Raw genomic sequence first — 15251 nt, forward strand, 5'->3', positions numbered from 1 at the left:
CGTAGTGGGGATGGGTAAATACTCCATGTTGAAAAAGTGTTTATCTGTGTGTACATACCTGAGGGAGTGTATGTCTGTGTAATCTGTATCACCTGTCTCTTCTAGGAGGATGAAGGTCCAGAGGTGCAGCTGGTGAAGGAGGAGGTGTGTGAGGAGAGTCTGAGGAACACTGATGGGACCATGGTCATGGAGGACAACCAGACGACACCACCTCCTGAACCCACAGAGGAACCAGCTGAGCAACACAGGACCACACACAGTCTCACTGAGGTGAGCCCACTGTGGACTACTGTCTGAATGGTGTTAGGTCAGGGCCCATATCCACAAACCCTCTCAGAGTAGGAGTGCTGATCTAGGATCAGTTTTGCCTTTTAGATCATAATGAATAAGACTATATAGACCGGTGGGGACCTGATACTCAATCAGCAATTCTACTCTTTGTGGATACAGGCCCAGAACTGGATTAAGTGTGGGACCATTCAATTATCAAACCATTGAAGATAGGCAAGCAGTTAAATCAACTAACATGTTTGCATAGTACTCATAGCAATCCCTCATTGCCCAATCACAAGATAGCAGTGTGCTCATATCAGATTTCTTGATCCAACATCCTCTCACTCTGTATCTCTTACAGTCAGTAGATATGGAGGATGGGAAGCCTGATCTGCTGCTGGTCAAAGAGGAGACAATAGAAGACGGACCAGAGAGCATTGACCTGCTGAGTGGACTAAAGATGGGGGAGCAAGGTAAGAGAGACATACATATAGATATACTTCAATGGGAATAGTGATGCACCTGGCTATTATTTTCTTTTCATTCATAAAATTAAGTCAATACAATTTAGGTTTACATACTAAATTATAATGTATGAACTTGACCAGGGCATTAACTCATGCCATGTTTGTAAAGTCTATTTTGCAATCCTCTTCCTGCAGGTGGCTGGCTGGAGGCTATCAGAGGAGACTGGGTGGCCGTCTTGGATTCCCAGACGGGTGCAGCCAAGGGCCCAGGGGACGACGTTACTGAGCAGGTCCGGACCAGAGGCGACATAGTAGAGGTCAGTGGATGGGACAGCGTCCTCAACTCTGGGCTGGGGAACAACACAGGGTCCATGTTCCAGTTGAAACAGACAGTCGAACACAAAACAATCAAATTTAGTCTTCATATTTATTTATTTATTTATCTTTATTTAACTAGGCAAATCAGTTAACCCTTTAACAGGTGCTGCCTTCAGCCTGCCTTCTATAGGATCTATCAACTGGAACATGGACCCTGTGACAACACAGACACTCCTTGGCCGTGTCCGAATACCCATAATAGCATACTACATACTGTACTTAAACTGCGTAGTATGTACTCATTGTTATACTATTTATGACGTAATGTTCAGTAAAAAGTATGCCGTATGCCATGACTGTTGCGTTCTACTTCGCAAATATACCTGGCTAGCTGGGTTAAACATGAAGTGGTCACTCAACAGCAGAAACCTTATCGGGTATCCAGCTAACTTCAAGTCCTGCGAGCAGAACATCATTGTCACAGATCAAAAGGAAAAATGTCTTCAAAAAGACAAAGAAACGGAACGGGATTCAAACATGTGAAAATACATTTGAACGCATTAAATTGTCCACCAGCAATAGTAGCTTGTCAAGGTTAAGTTTTCACTCTCAATTTCTCAAATGACTCTCTCTAAAGTCTTGGCACCTTTAGGTTTGAATTTCAGTCTGATTGGAGGGGGGCTTAAATGCAGGTGCTTGTATAGAAAACCTGAGATTGGTCACTTCCACTAGAGTGGACAAACTAACAAATTCCTGCCCTAGGCCAGTCCAGTGTTGTGATTGGCTATTATGCAGCCTGCGACTTGTTGTGTGATTGCTTGAGCTTTCTGTTTGTGGGCCTTCAAACAGATGCAATGCAGCGCCGTCTGTTTAGCCAGCTTGCCAGCTTGAGAAGTAAGCGCCAAACGACTTGGAAACCCAGCTGCTTGATAACCAAATGAATTGTGAAATAAATTCAAATAGGTGTACTATAACTTAAGTTGAGTGGAATCTACTCACTAAAGTTAGCGAGCTAATTGTTAACCAGCAATGTTTGTCTGTAAAATGAAAGCAATGAGTCCAAAAATTGAAGGCAGGATCCAATATTTACGGTATTAAGCCCAAGGACACACGCACACAGCACATGGGGATTTTGAATGTAAACTGACGAGAATATGATTAACCAGCTAAATATGTCAGAATCAGCTTTATTCCCAAAATATATTTGCATGTACAGGAATTTGACTCTGGGAAATGGTGTTGCCTCAATAAACAGACAAAATATATAGACTCAGAATTTCCACAGATCCACAAAACTTTAGACTAAACTATAAACTACATGATAAATTATGCATGTAAGCGATAAGCAGAGAGTGCAAAGAGCAATGTGCAGTTCTGGGATGATGGTGCAAAATCCATAGACGAGAGAATCATCGTGAACCAGGTGGCCGGTTGGTGAGGGCCACGGCTCGTTGGAAGAAACTGTTTGGGGGGGGTCGTGATTGACCTGAACCGTTTGGTAGAGATGAGAGTTGGTGGAAGGGGTCGGCGATGATCTTTCCTGCACGGTTCCTTGCCCTGGAGTCATGCTAGACCTCAATGGAGGGCAGGCGGCAGCCAATAACCCTCTCAGCAGACCGGCCAATCATAACAGTGATCGAGGAGGTGAGGATGGACTCGGTGATGGTCGTTTAGAACTGAGTCAGTATACGCAGCATTCAAAGGAGGACTGAGGTAAAAAACAATGCGATGCATTCACCAAACATTGCACTGAGAAACAGATTTGATGTATAGTAATTGGCTGATTGGGAACCATCATTGTCTATCAATTACAGAATATTGAATGATTTCAATTTGGCATTGAAAGTTTTACAGTCTATAATACAGGGGTCAAATCGTTAAGGAAGTTTCATCAGATCAGATTTCATCAGCAACCCAGAGCCATCTGTGGAAAAATCATACATAGAACAAAGATAAACACATCATTCAACATAAGATTCTACCAATCTCTGCTCAACTCCTCACTTCCTCTACTCGCATCGTTCTCAAAACCCATTGGAAGAGGTCTGAGGCGAGGAACCTTGGGCCGTCTCCTCCACGGTTCCTTGCCCAAAACATAAAGCAAAATCTACAATGGAATGGTTCAAAAATAAACATATCCAGGTGTTAGAATGGCCAAGTCAAAGTCCAGACCTGAATCCAATCGAGAATCTGTGGAAAGAACTGAAAACTGCTGTTCACAAATGCTCTCCATCCAACCTCACTGAGCTCAAGCTGTTTTGCAAGGAGGAATGGGAAAACATTTCAGTCTCTCGATGTGCAAAACTGATAGAGACATACCCCAAGCGACTTACAGCTGCAATCGCAGCAAAAGGTGGCGCTACAAAGTATTAACTTAAGGGGGCTGAATAATTTTTCACACCCAATTTTTCAGTTTTTGATTTGTTAAAAAAGTTTGAAATATCCAATAAATGTCGTTCCACTTCATGATTGTGTTCCACTTGTTGTTGATTCTTCACAAAAAATAGTTTTATATCTTTATGTTTGAAGCCTGAAATGTGGCAAAAGGTCGCAAAGTTCAAGGGGGCCGAATACTTTCGCAAGGCACTGTACCTCAATATGAGCAATAGTGCCTTACCTCATGTTTACTTGACATGAAGTAGTGAAGCTGTGTGTAATGTTATATTGAACCTTTTCGAAAGTATTCTAAAATTGATTTTGTCAAAGCAAGGGTACCAGATTTACAGAAAAGGTATAGTGTTACCATAGTGAGAAGTTATTCTCATCACGTATCGTTTGGTGCAATAAATGTGATTGTAATGCCATTTTGTTTAAGTTAAATACTAGATTGACTCGGTGCTGTCTGACTTGGTTATTTTTGTATCATTGTAAAGATTCCAATGGCTCCATATTGTTAGGTACTTCAAATCAGTGTTAGAGATGGGCTTGACTGTGGTTAACATTTTATAATGTCATGTATCTGTGTACAGCAAAGAGTTTCTTATATAAACCTTTATTCTTTTCTGTACCATCTTTGTTTGCAGACTGCAGTCCATGAGGACCTGCTGATATCCAGTGTTACTGGTGGGAGAGACTGGACCTCGGAAGTGGCTAGTCACAAACCCTGGCCCCAGATCAGGAACATGGATCAGGAGCCGTCGCTCTTCCTTCCCGAGTCGGAACCAGGACCCAACCGTGAGGGACAGAGACTCAACCACCACACAGAACACAACCAGTGGACAGGTGGACTGAACAACCTCAGTCCTGGTGGTAATCAGAGAGACGGAGGCTCCAGTCAGGGATCCAGTCTGCAGTCCAGACCCTTCTCTTCACAGTCTCAGTGCAGGGATGAAGCAGGACCTTGGGCTGATAGACCCTCCTGTTCCTATGATACACACACCACAATATCCATGATCAACAGAGCAGGTCACCCTGGGCTTCAGCCTTCACAGAGAGTGGTGGGAGACCCTCCTGGTGGGAGTCTAACAGGAAGTCTGTCTTCTCCTTCAGGGCCTCATCTAATCCCTGGTGAATGGGTTCACAGAAGACCTGGGTCTAGCCTTCCTCAGTTACCTCATGGTTACCCCACCAATACAGAAAAGGTCAAGATGGGCGTTCACCTAGCCTATAACACAACACACAATCCCAACAACACCCAAACAATGGCTAGAGGTCACGGAGGGAGCTCAAAGACTAACCACCTGAGGGTGGGGACTCCCGTTTCTACCTCTGGTGTCATTGGGTCACAACGTGGGAGGCCGAGCATTAGGACGGACACCGACAAGCCGTACGTCTGCCCCACGTGTGGGAAGCGCTTTACTGAGGCGAACTATGTGAAGCAGCACCAGACCGTTCACACCCTTCAAGTGCAGACTAAACTACAAGAGCTTATCAGGCATAGGAGTGTCCACAACGGGGAGAAATCGTAGCAGTGTGTCTTCAGATGTACACAGGGGATGTCAGGGAATCACTCTTTAGCTGACATATTATATTTATCATGTGAAGTGTCTTGGGGTGAGAGTGTAATTAACAACATACCCCCTCATTAACACTTTAACTTGTTTTTAAGAGACAGTACATCAAGGCTCGAACAAGGACAGTTTAATATTGACCTTACTGAGGTGATGTCGATGGAATAAAGTCATTATATTATTTTCTACTCTATTCTTGCTAAACACACTGTTCATTCTAAACAAGTTTGCTCTCAGATTGAAAGATACTGATCATAAGAGATTTGATGTGTAATGTAATAAGCAGTACCGTATTTCAAAGAACAGCGTAAATAACTTTTTAATTTCACCACACCCTTTGAACTATTAGGCCAACCAATAAGGACTACAGCCTTAACTTGTGGACTATGGAGAGACTATGCTAATGGTGCCACGTCAGACACCCTACTCACTTGCACAGGTTCACCACAAAGGTGTCACCCCTCCTTTTTAAAGTTTCTACACCAATGACTGAGTGCCCACGCCAACCGCCATTTTGTGAAGCTTGCCGATGACGCAGTCCTCTGGTCACTCCTCTCAAGAGCCTGACCATGGCCCAGCCATCCAGGACTTCATTGACTGGTGTGGCAGTACGCTGCTGGAGTTGAATGTCTTTAAGACAAAATACAATCATTGTACAATTAGCCCGCCAGTACAATGATCATTGATGGAGAGGAGGTGGACAATGTGGACCAGTATACATATCTTGGTACCATCTTTGATAACACCCGGAAGTTTGAGCAAAACACAGACGACCATCATCAAAATAGCAGACACAATACTTCCTCAGGAAATTGAACTCATTAAGTGTCCACAAATCAATATCGCAATCCTTTTTACAGTTCTTTCATCGAGAGCATTCTGTGTTGTCCTTCGTATGCTGGTTTACATCCCTTTCTGTCAAGAACAGATACTGCCTTCAAGCCATTGTGAACACCTGCTCAAAGATCACCGGGCTGCCTTTCAGAAGTCTGGCCTCATTCTTTGAGCAGCAGGCCAGGAGGAAAGCCTATGACATTGTAGGGGAGAGCTCTGTGTCCTCAACCCGCAGTTCCATCTGCTCCCCTTTGGGACATTACTTGTGTTTTCTCAAGTGTTCCACCAATAGGTGCAGGGCATTGTTTGTGCCCGAGGCCAATCGCCTGGTTAACAGGAAAATGTAATGAAGACCTAGGGACTATTCTGGAGATAATTAATGGCAGGGCTAAACTAAGAACTGTGGCTACCATGGACTTAAAATGGCACCATGCACTTTTAACTGATGCCTTAGTTGTTTTTTTGTCTCCTACTTAAAAAAAATAAATACTGTGTTTGTGTCCTGTCTGAAGCACCGTCAGCCCTGAACGAATTGCCTCTCGGGGATGAATAGTTGAATTCTAAGTTTCGAGAAGTAGAATTGTTGCGGTTTTCTTTTTCTTTTGTGCATCCTTTGCCCAGAGGCAGCGGGCTCTCCATGTCACACTCCTCAGGATCGACCTGTGTCGTGCTTTGTTCTCTGGAGCAGGTAGCATTGAGTGTAGAGGAGTATCAACTGAAAATGAATATTTCTGGTGTTTGTGATCCCCGCCGTTTGTTGAGACGTAGATCCGGTGGCAATGGCAAGACAGGGTATTCTCAATCGGTCTTGAACTATGACACAGAGTTTCTACTGATAAGGTCAGTTTATATTTGCTATTCTGTGAGGCCTATGTTCCAAACCCGCCATGGTGCTTTTGTTGCAAAGGATTCAGACATGTTGCAGCAATGTCTAGAAGGGAGATCCCACAATGTGAGAAATGTGCAGGAGGGCATAGTCAGAGTGTTGGGAGTTGGGATAGAGAAAGCACTGTGTCAACTGTGTGCCCTGTGAGAGAGAGACATGTTGAGATTGACAGGATTCGAGTGGTGCAGAAAGTTTCCTATGCTGAGGCAGTGAAGAGAATAGAGGACAGCCCAAGGGTGAGTGAATAGGCCTGAAGAGAGAGCTCCAGAGAGGATGAATGTTAGTAAAATAGGGTTTCTTGCATTTATTGCTATGGTTAACTGTCCTGCACTGATGGAGTGTAAATCCCAGAAAATACAGGTAACTTCCAAAATAATGGAAACAATTGAGTAAATGAGGGATGGAAAGTATATTGAAAGCAGATGCTTCCACACAGGTTTGGTTCCTGAGTTAATTAAGCAATTAACATCCCATCATGCTTATGGTCATGTATAAAAATACTGGGTAGGCCATTGTTTTGGCTACCGTGGCTATGCCCCCATAGGATGACATTGTCCCCATCCACAGGGCACAAGTGGTCACTGACTGGTTTGATGAGCATAAATTGTGTAAACCATATGCCATGGCCATCTCAGTAACCAGATGTCAACCAACTTGAACACTTATGGGAGATTCTGGAGTGGCGCCCGAGACTTTTCCTGCACTATCAACAAAACACCAAGTTATGGACTGTCTTATGGATGAATAGATGTCGCATCCCTCCAATAGATTTCCAGACCTTTGTAGAATATATGCCAAGGCGCATTAAAGCTGTTCTGGCTCGTGGTGGCCCAACGCCCTATTACAGACACTTATGTTGCCGTTTCCTTTATTTTGGCAGTTACCTGTAGATGTGGCAGCAGCAGATATATTTTTGGGTGTAAGAGATTTTAGAAGATCTACTACAGAGGGTTTAAAGAAAGGGGGACCATCCTTCCAGGCTGTTGGCCGGGGGGCTCATTTATAAACCGTGCATATACAAAATATATCCCAAAGGGAGAGTGCACCAGTTAATTCAAAGATCCATAAGAGGATGCACACGGGGGTAAAACCATTCGGCTGCCACCTCTGCTGGGCCAGTTTCTCCCACCTGTCCAACATGAAGTGGCCCACACTGGAAAAATCCTACAGCTGCCCCCAGTGTGAGAAGAGATTCTCTCAACAGCACCAGCTGAAGAGGCACCTGAAGGTTCACACGGGAGAGAGGATGTTCGCCTGTAAGAACTACGAGAAGAGGATCTCAGAGGGGCGCTACCTTCGAAAATGCACACGGCCCATGTATAATATATGTAATGTAGTATTAGTAAGTTTGTAGTTCATTCTGTTGATTTTGGATGTTGTAGGGAGCTGGATGAGGTGAACAGAGGAAATAATGAGTAGATTATATGGTGAAGGTTGGTGTAATGGTATCTGTAAAAATACTTCACTGATAAAGTGATTAGATGCTGGTATTTTATAAAGAGTTTTAAAAAATTGACAGAAAGTAGTCTAGATGTGTGTAATGTAATGTTTAACATTTTCCAAAGTATTCTAAGTGGGGGCACCAGATTTACAGAAATGGTAAAGTGTTAGCATAGTGTGAACAGTTAAGTAGATGTAATAAAGTAATTCATTTTCTTTCTAACACTGTTCATTCTGAACAAGTCTAAAACAAGTCATGAGATTTGATGCATAATGTAATAAGCAGTAACGTCATTCAAAAACAGCGCGCATACCCTATGATGCCAACCAATAAGATCCTTTCTCTTCAGTGTAAACGGAAGTGAACTGACCAAGAACAATTTCCACGTTAGCGTTATTGTTGTAATTTAGACGTTTATTAACACCATGGAACTTAAAATATGACTCATTTAACTGCACTACATCATATACTTACACCAGGCAGCGTTTAATTCGCGTTGAAGACAGGACTTAGATGTTATCAAGATAAGGCTAGCTAGCTGCTAACAATGGCTAACTGCATGGTTTTTCACACTCAAATAGCCTCCATCATGGAGGTACTAGCGAATGCAGCCGTGGCAGACATCTGTAAACTCGTTGACGACGACTATGCAGTGTTTCGTTTGGAAATAACTCAAAGCCAGAAAGAAAACAGGGCATTGCGGAGGAAACTACAACTACTGGAACTGAAGATGACACGGGAGCGCGCAGAGAGGACAATTAGAGAGCGCGTCCTCGCCAGTCGTCCCAGTAGTGTCAAGATTCTCGACCAATACAAAGGAATGGCAAGAGGTACATTTTGCAAAAGGCCGAGGCTGTGAGACCTGTCGCCCTGATCCCCTCTGTTTGACTAGATGTGTCAACCACATATACGGTTAACCAGAATTGGGTCTAGGTCAGATGGATAGTAGGCAGTACTACCCCTGATTACTTAGCACAAAAACACTTAATGTACTGCTTTTCCTATTATTTACTCATTGAAAACCATATGATGCATAGAACATAATTATAATAATCAAATATATGAGAGGTTATCAGAGGTTATGTGGAGTGTTATCTTACACTCTTGCCAATTCTAGTGTACAATATAGTGTTGAGCATTGACAGTACCTAACCTAACCACCTCTTTTTCCCAAATCACTTTCTCATGTGAAGGTCATCTCATTGGAGACCACAGGAGCTTTGTGAAGCCAGCTGGACACAATACATGGAGAGGTGACCAACAAATCACTGTTGATGAGGGGAATGGAACCTTAACCCAGCATGTTATCGTGATAGAGGTTAGTGTAATAGTGTTACATAAAAATATACAGTTACTTTAAATCAAATGTGGCCTGTTCATTTCAGAAAGGCTCCCCCTCAGCTATTCAGTGGCTTACATGTACATCTGCCATAGGGGAGCTTGTGAGACTTCTTTATGACATAGGGGAGACAACAACATTGTTATCCAATACAATTGATGTAACGGTAATAATCTGGGGGGTTGTTACGGTGACCAAATTACCACCACACCGGCAGTCTTGAGTCATGACCACAGCCAAGCCCTTTGCTATGAGACTCAAAAAAATTGAGCTCAGGTGCACCCTGTTTCCATTGATCATCCTTTAGATGTTTCTACAACTAGGAGTCCACCTGTGGTAAATTCAATTGATTGGACATGATTTGGAAAGGCACTTGCCTGTCTAAATAAAAACACCACAGTTGACAGAACATGTCAGAACAAAAACCATGCCATAAGAGCTCAGAGACAGGATTGTGTCGAGGCACAGATCTGGGAAAAGGTACCAAAAAAGTTTGAAGGTCGCCAAGAACACAGTGGCCTCTATCATTCTTAAATGGAAGAAGTTTGGAACCACCAAGACTCTTCCTAGAGCTGGCCGCCTGGCCAGACTGAGCAACCGGGGTAGATGGGCCTTGGTCAAGGTGGTGACCAAGAACTCGAGTCACTCTGACAGAGCTCCAGAGTTCCTCTGTGGAGATGGGAGAACCTTCCAGAAAGACGACCGTCTTTGCAGCACTCCACCAGTCAGGCCTTTATGGAAGAGTTGCCAGACGGAAGCCACTCCTTAGTAAAATGCACATGATAGCCCGCTTGGAGTTTGCCAAAAGGCACCTAAAGGGCTCTCAGACCATGAGAAACAAGATTCTCTCATCTGATGAAACCAAGATTGAACTCTTTAACCTGAATGCCAAGTGTCACGTCTGGAGGAAACCAAGCACTGCTCATCACCTGGGCAATACCATCCCTACGGTGACGCATGGTGGCAGCATCATGCCACGGGGATGTTTTTCAGCGGCAGGGACTGGGAGACTAATCAGGATCGAGGGAAAGATGAATGGAGCAAAGTACACAGAGATCCTTGATAAAAACCTGCTCCAGATTGCTCAGAACCTCAGACTCTGAAGGTTCGCCTTTCAACTGGACAACGACCCGAAGCATACAACCAAGACAACGTAGGAGTGGCTTCGGGCCAAGTTTTTGAATGTCCTTGAGTGGCCCAGCTAGAGCCTGGACTTGAACCCAATCGAACATCTCTGGGGAGACCTGAAAAAGTGAAGGGGTCTGAATACTTTCTGAATGCACTGTATATTATTTAGTATGTGAAAGACATGATTAAATTAAGAATAGTGTGATTGATGACAATATTAGCCTATCACTTGTAATATTATGTATCATTCACTTGTGAATGATGCCCAGCTTGTGCAGTAAGGCAAGAAACAGAGTATGCCTTTTTTTTTGCAACTTTTTCATATCAGTCACACACCTCATGTAGCCTAGCCCATATACCTTCATGTTGATAAGGTTTGTAATCACTAAAGTGGCTAAATAACGTCTTAAAATTAAGCACATTCACATTCTTCTTTACAACCGGTGTAGAGCCTAACTGGCATACATAGGTGGTGCGTGAGTTTCTAGTTTGGAGAAAATCATTTTGCTTGTAAAAAAATGCACCTTTATAAAGCATTACATGCATAAATTGCATTTTCAGTCACGTTTGAGAATGGTGCTTTCCTACTAAATGATTGCATTTTGGAACATCTGCGCTTATAGCCTACTGCCGTTTGCATGTTGCTGTGCTTAAAATGTGACAAAATAGCCTAATAGTTTATCAACATTTTAAGCTAAACGTTCTGATCGGTTGGTATCAGCCTCATTGCTTTTAAAATGTTTTTTTTTTGGGTGCGAATGGTTGTATTAATTTGGGATCAATCGCATCCCACAACTGTCCCCAGAGTATGTTTGGAATATTTATTTCTCACACAGAAGGAAAAGTTGACCAATAGAATAGGTCCACTTTTGTACAATGGGGGATAGTAGATTGACATAGGCTAGTGCTTTTGCTGTCCATTAGGTCGTCTCATCTTGTTGGCTGACAGTTCTAACATCTTCAATATATGCCTCTAAATTCAATAAGAAGGACGCACACAGTTGCATTCCCGATGTGTCTGTCTCCACTTGTAGCTTACTGTGGAGCTGAGATGTCTGTGAGAAGGACCCAATCAGATGACAGGCATTGGCTAATAAGAATTTTGATTTGAGAGATCCATGTGAGTCAGAGTTGCTTCAGAGCACGGCGTTTGGCAGCCGGGAGAAAGGAATTATGATTATTATATTATATTATAAACAGATACTGTGGCCGCAAAAGGCGTGGATTTTTTTAGGGGACATTACGGCCACACAAGGGGGATGCTGGCAGGAAATTAGAGGCATTATCAAGTGCTTGTCAAATTGTGAATGAGAGACTGATGAAGTGTGTGCGGCCTGTGCAAGAAACAGAGCAGAGCTCATGCCTTTCATGCAACTCTTCAATTCATCATTAGTTGCGTCATGCAGCCTCATGTTTTAAAAATCTAAACATATAGCACAACGTTTATCACAACTAAAGTTGCATAAATAACTCTAAAATTAATCATATAGGAGGACCTGTTTCTTTCTTAACCGCTCAACACAGAATAGCTGCATGTGCGCACTCCCTCTGAAATTATCCTATTTTATTCAGCTATGTTCAATTGTATTCTTCATACTATAAAATAATGCCACGGAATTCTAAGCAAATGTTGTTTGATAAATGTACTGGTGTAGCCCACAGCGATCTGTCATAGCCAGATCAGGACCTAACATAAGGACAGCTCAGAGTATGCTATTCTATTCTTCTGAAATAGACTACACTTTCTTCATATCATGTTTCTTTAGGCCTGTCTAAAATAAATTATAGATTTATTGCGGTGTAGGCTATATTATATAGATTTATTAGGTCTGCATCAGTGGCTTATAGGTGATCCTTGGAAGGCAGGAGATGCTTAATGTGTTTGTTGATTAACAGCCAATTACCGTGAGACTGGCAGTTACATGCTTGACAATCACCGGCCCTAACCTCCTCTCTTGTTGTGTCAGGCTGGAGGTCCTGAAGTCAAGCACGAGCGGACTGAAGAAGAGGAGGACCCACGGCACAGCAGAGACATCCAGACTGGAGTGCTTGAAGTGCCCCTTGTAGCCACGGAGGACCCTACCACTGCCACAGCGCAGCCCAGGACCCAATGCAGCATCACGGAGGTCAGTGGAACGCCGAACGCCGTCCTCAAGTCAGAGACCGACACCAAGACTTTAACTGTAACACACAGGCTCTTACACACAGGATCTGATCATAGATCAGACCCAGAGAGACTGGTGGTGGGGCCACTGGACTGTCCTCCTGCTCCTGGCTCAGAGTATTTACCAGTATTTCACCAGAGCCAGAGAACGGTTAATTCCCGTGGAGATGGTGATGCATCATACCCTGACGTTGATGATCCGTCTTGCTCTTATGCTACAGAGATGGAACCTGGCAACATGCCCTTGGGTTTAGAGACACAGACTGATCTGTCTAAAGGGGACTGGAACCAGTACAGTAGTAGTGTATACTCTGAAGGGTGCCTAGATAAGAAAGGGGAGGGTCTGGTCACAGATGAAGTGACTGTGAAAGTGGAGGGCGACGTTCCTCAAACATGGAATGCCGATAGTCACCTTGGAGACAGACACTCACAGGGTAGAGATTTCTTAGATTACAGAGAAAGCTTAGAGACAACTCAAAATGTCACAACTAACTCCCTTTTACACACGTTCAGGGATCGTGACCCAGTTTCCACATCGATGGGGCCTTCTGATTCGTATGGCCAAATCCTTTTCGATCAGGTATTGAACTCAAACGACAGGGCTAGAGCCCAGGCTCAGGGAGGGGGAGCCACATCAGGCAATGTTAAAGCGAAACGGTTCCTCTGCGTGTTCTGTAACAAAGGCTTCAGCTGCCCCCAGACGGTGGAGGTGCACCAGAGGATCCACACAGGGGAGAAACCCTACAGCTGTACCCAGTGTCACATGCGCTTTGCCCAGTCTGGCAGCCTAAAGAGGCACCAGAGGGTCCACACAGGTGAGAAACCCTACAGCTGCCCCCAGTGTGAAAAGAAGTTCTCCCACCAGCACCATCTAAAGACGCACCTCAAGGTCCACACTGGAGAAAGGCCGTTCGCCTGTACGCTCTGTGGGAAAAGGTTCTCAGAGAGGAGCTACCTCAAGATACACCAGCAGAAAAACCATTCCACTCTATAGCTTCTGATGTTTAGATCAAACCCTGCATTAGAGACAAATATACATTTAACAGTTGTCAGCAGAATAGAACCACAGATCCATTTGGAATAATGAGAGTAACAGATTTCAGTGTTGAATATTCCCGGGTAGAATATTGCATCCAGACATTGTGTGATATATAAGGCTAAAAAGTCTGTTATATATTGTATTTGTACTGTGTAGGCTATATGATGTTCATAAATGCCTATTTCATTACTTTCATTTAACTACTTTATTTTTTTCAATTTTTAATTAATAAATTAAATTAATAAATGCAGTTCATGCTTTTTTTGTTGACATGTGTATTTGTGGTTTTCATAATGTGTATTTAACTTATTTGTTTCATAAACACAAAATGGGACTTTTCTTTGTAAGACTTTCATTAAGACTCTTTAGTATACATCAAACCTGATCTCACCCTATTCTGCATACACCTGACAGCACTTTATAACCAACATAGGACTTAGTAAATATACCTACCTGGGTACTCATACCCACACACTAACAAACACCTACTGTACACATCAAATAGTTTATTCCGATTTGTCTGATGACATCATAGTTGACTTATATTTACCCACAACATCATATTTATGTCCACCATGATGGATTTAACAACAATTAAGTCATTCTGTAACTACACTATAGGACTCAAACGCAGTGGGGATGGGTAAACACCATGTTGAAAGTGTTTTTATTTTCTGTGTGTACGTACCTGAGGGAGTGTATGTCTGTGTAATCTGTATTACTTGTCTCTTCCAGGAGGAGAAGGGAGACTGATGGCGCTTCCCGTGTTCATTCTGTGGGAAAGCCTTCAGTTTTTGTAAACAGGGGAGATCCACCAGAGGATCCACACAGGGGAGAAACAGTTTGGCTGCACCTTGTGTGAGAAGAGGTTCTCCCACCAGCACCAGCTGAAGATGCACCTGATGGTCCACACGGGAGAAAGGCTGTTCGTCTGTATGCACTGCGGGAAGAGTTTCTCAGAGAGGAGCAACCTCATGATACACCAGCAGAAAATGCACACAGTCCATGTATTGACTATAGTGATGTAGTACTAGTTAGTTTGTAGTTAATTCTGTTGGTTTTGGATGTATAGGGAACTGGGTGAGGAGAACTGAGGAAAGAATGAGTATGATGAGGCAGAGTAGGTGATATGGTGATGATGTCTAAAAATGCTTCACTGATGAAGAGTGGCAACTTTATCCCTTTAGATACTGGTTGAGGGTAACAGATTTCTAGTGCAAACATAGTGAGACGTTATTCACCATGACATTATTTTGTGCAATAAAAGTACTGCAAAGTTGTTAGTGTATGACCATTTTGTTCAAATGAAATACAAAGTTGACACTGTGCTGACTGACTTGGATATTTTTCTATCGTTACAGGGACTGAGTTTCTCTTATCTCAGTCTAATCAAAACATTATACTTCATTCTT

General features: G+C 43.2%; 2 protein-coding genes across 3 annotated transcripts in view; both read left to right on the forward strand.

The window, feature by feature from the left end:
• Nucleotides 1-6349, forward strand: part of LOC135507651 (zinc finger protein 41-like) — a 33350-nt gene extending 27001 nt beyond the window's left edge. For both annotated transcript variants that reach the window (XM_064927238.1, XM_064927237.1), the window contains exons 4-7: nt 106-270; nt 635-746; nt 936-1057; nt 4082-6349. In XM_064927238.1, the coding sequence (XP_064783310.1) occupies nt 106-270; nt 635-746; nt 936-1057; nt 4082-4966 (1284 nt within the window). In that variant the 3' untranslated portion in view covers nt 4967-6349. The remainder of the gene's footprint in view (nt 1-105; nt 271-634; nt 747-935; nt 1058-4081) is intronic.
• Nucleotides 6350-8518: 2169 nt separating this feature from the next.
• On the forward strand, nt 8519-14077 carry LOC135507687 (zinc finger protein 69 homolog). Its single transcript, XM_064927289.1, has 3 exons — nt 8519-8999; nt 9363-9487; nt 12604-14077. Exons 1-3 carry the CDS (start codon nt 8717-8719, stop codon nt 13792-13794), a joined length of 1599 nt encoding a protein of 532 aa, XP_064783361.1. The 5' UTR covers nt 8519-8716; the 3' UTR covers nt 13795-14077.
• The last annotated feature ends 1174 nt before the right edge of the window (nt 14078-15251 follow it).

This window comes from Oncorhynchus masou, chromosome 21, assembly GCF_036934945.1.
Source record: "Oncorhynchus masou masou isolate Uvic2021 chromosome 21, UVic_Omas_1.1, whole genome shotgun sequence".
NCBI classification, from domain to species: Eukaryota; Metazoa; Chordata; class Actinopteri; order Salmoniformes; family Salmonidae; genus Oncorhynchus; species Oncorhynchus masou.

Excerpts from the sequence above, each read along its gene's own strand:
- LOC135507687 (XM_064927289.1), top strand. The coding sequence starts at position 8,717 with ATGGCTAACTGCATGGTTTTTCACACTCAAATAGCCTCCATCATGGAG. Across the intron at positions 9,000-9,362 it reads ATACAAAGGAATGGCAAGAG|GTCATCTCATTGGAGACCAC; the intron begins GTACATTTTGCA and ends TCTCATGTGAAG. Across the intron at positions 9,488-12,603 it reads AGCATGTTATCGTGATAGAG|GCTGGAGGTCCTGAAGTCAA; the intron begins GTTAGTGTAATA and ends TTGTTGTGTCAG.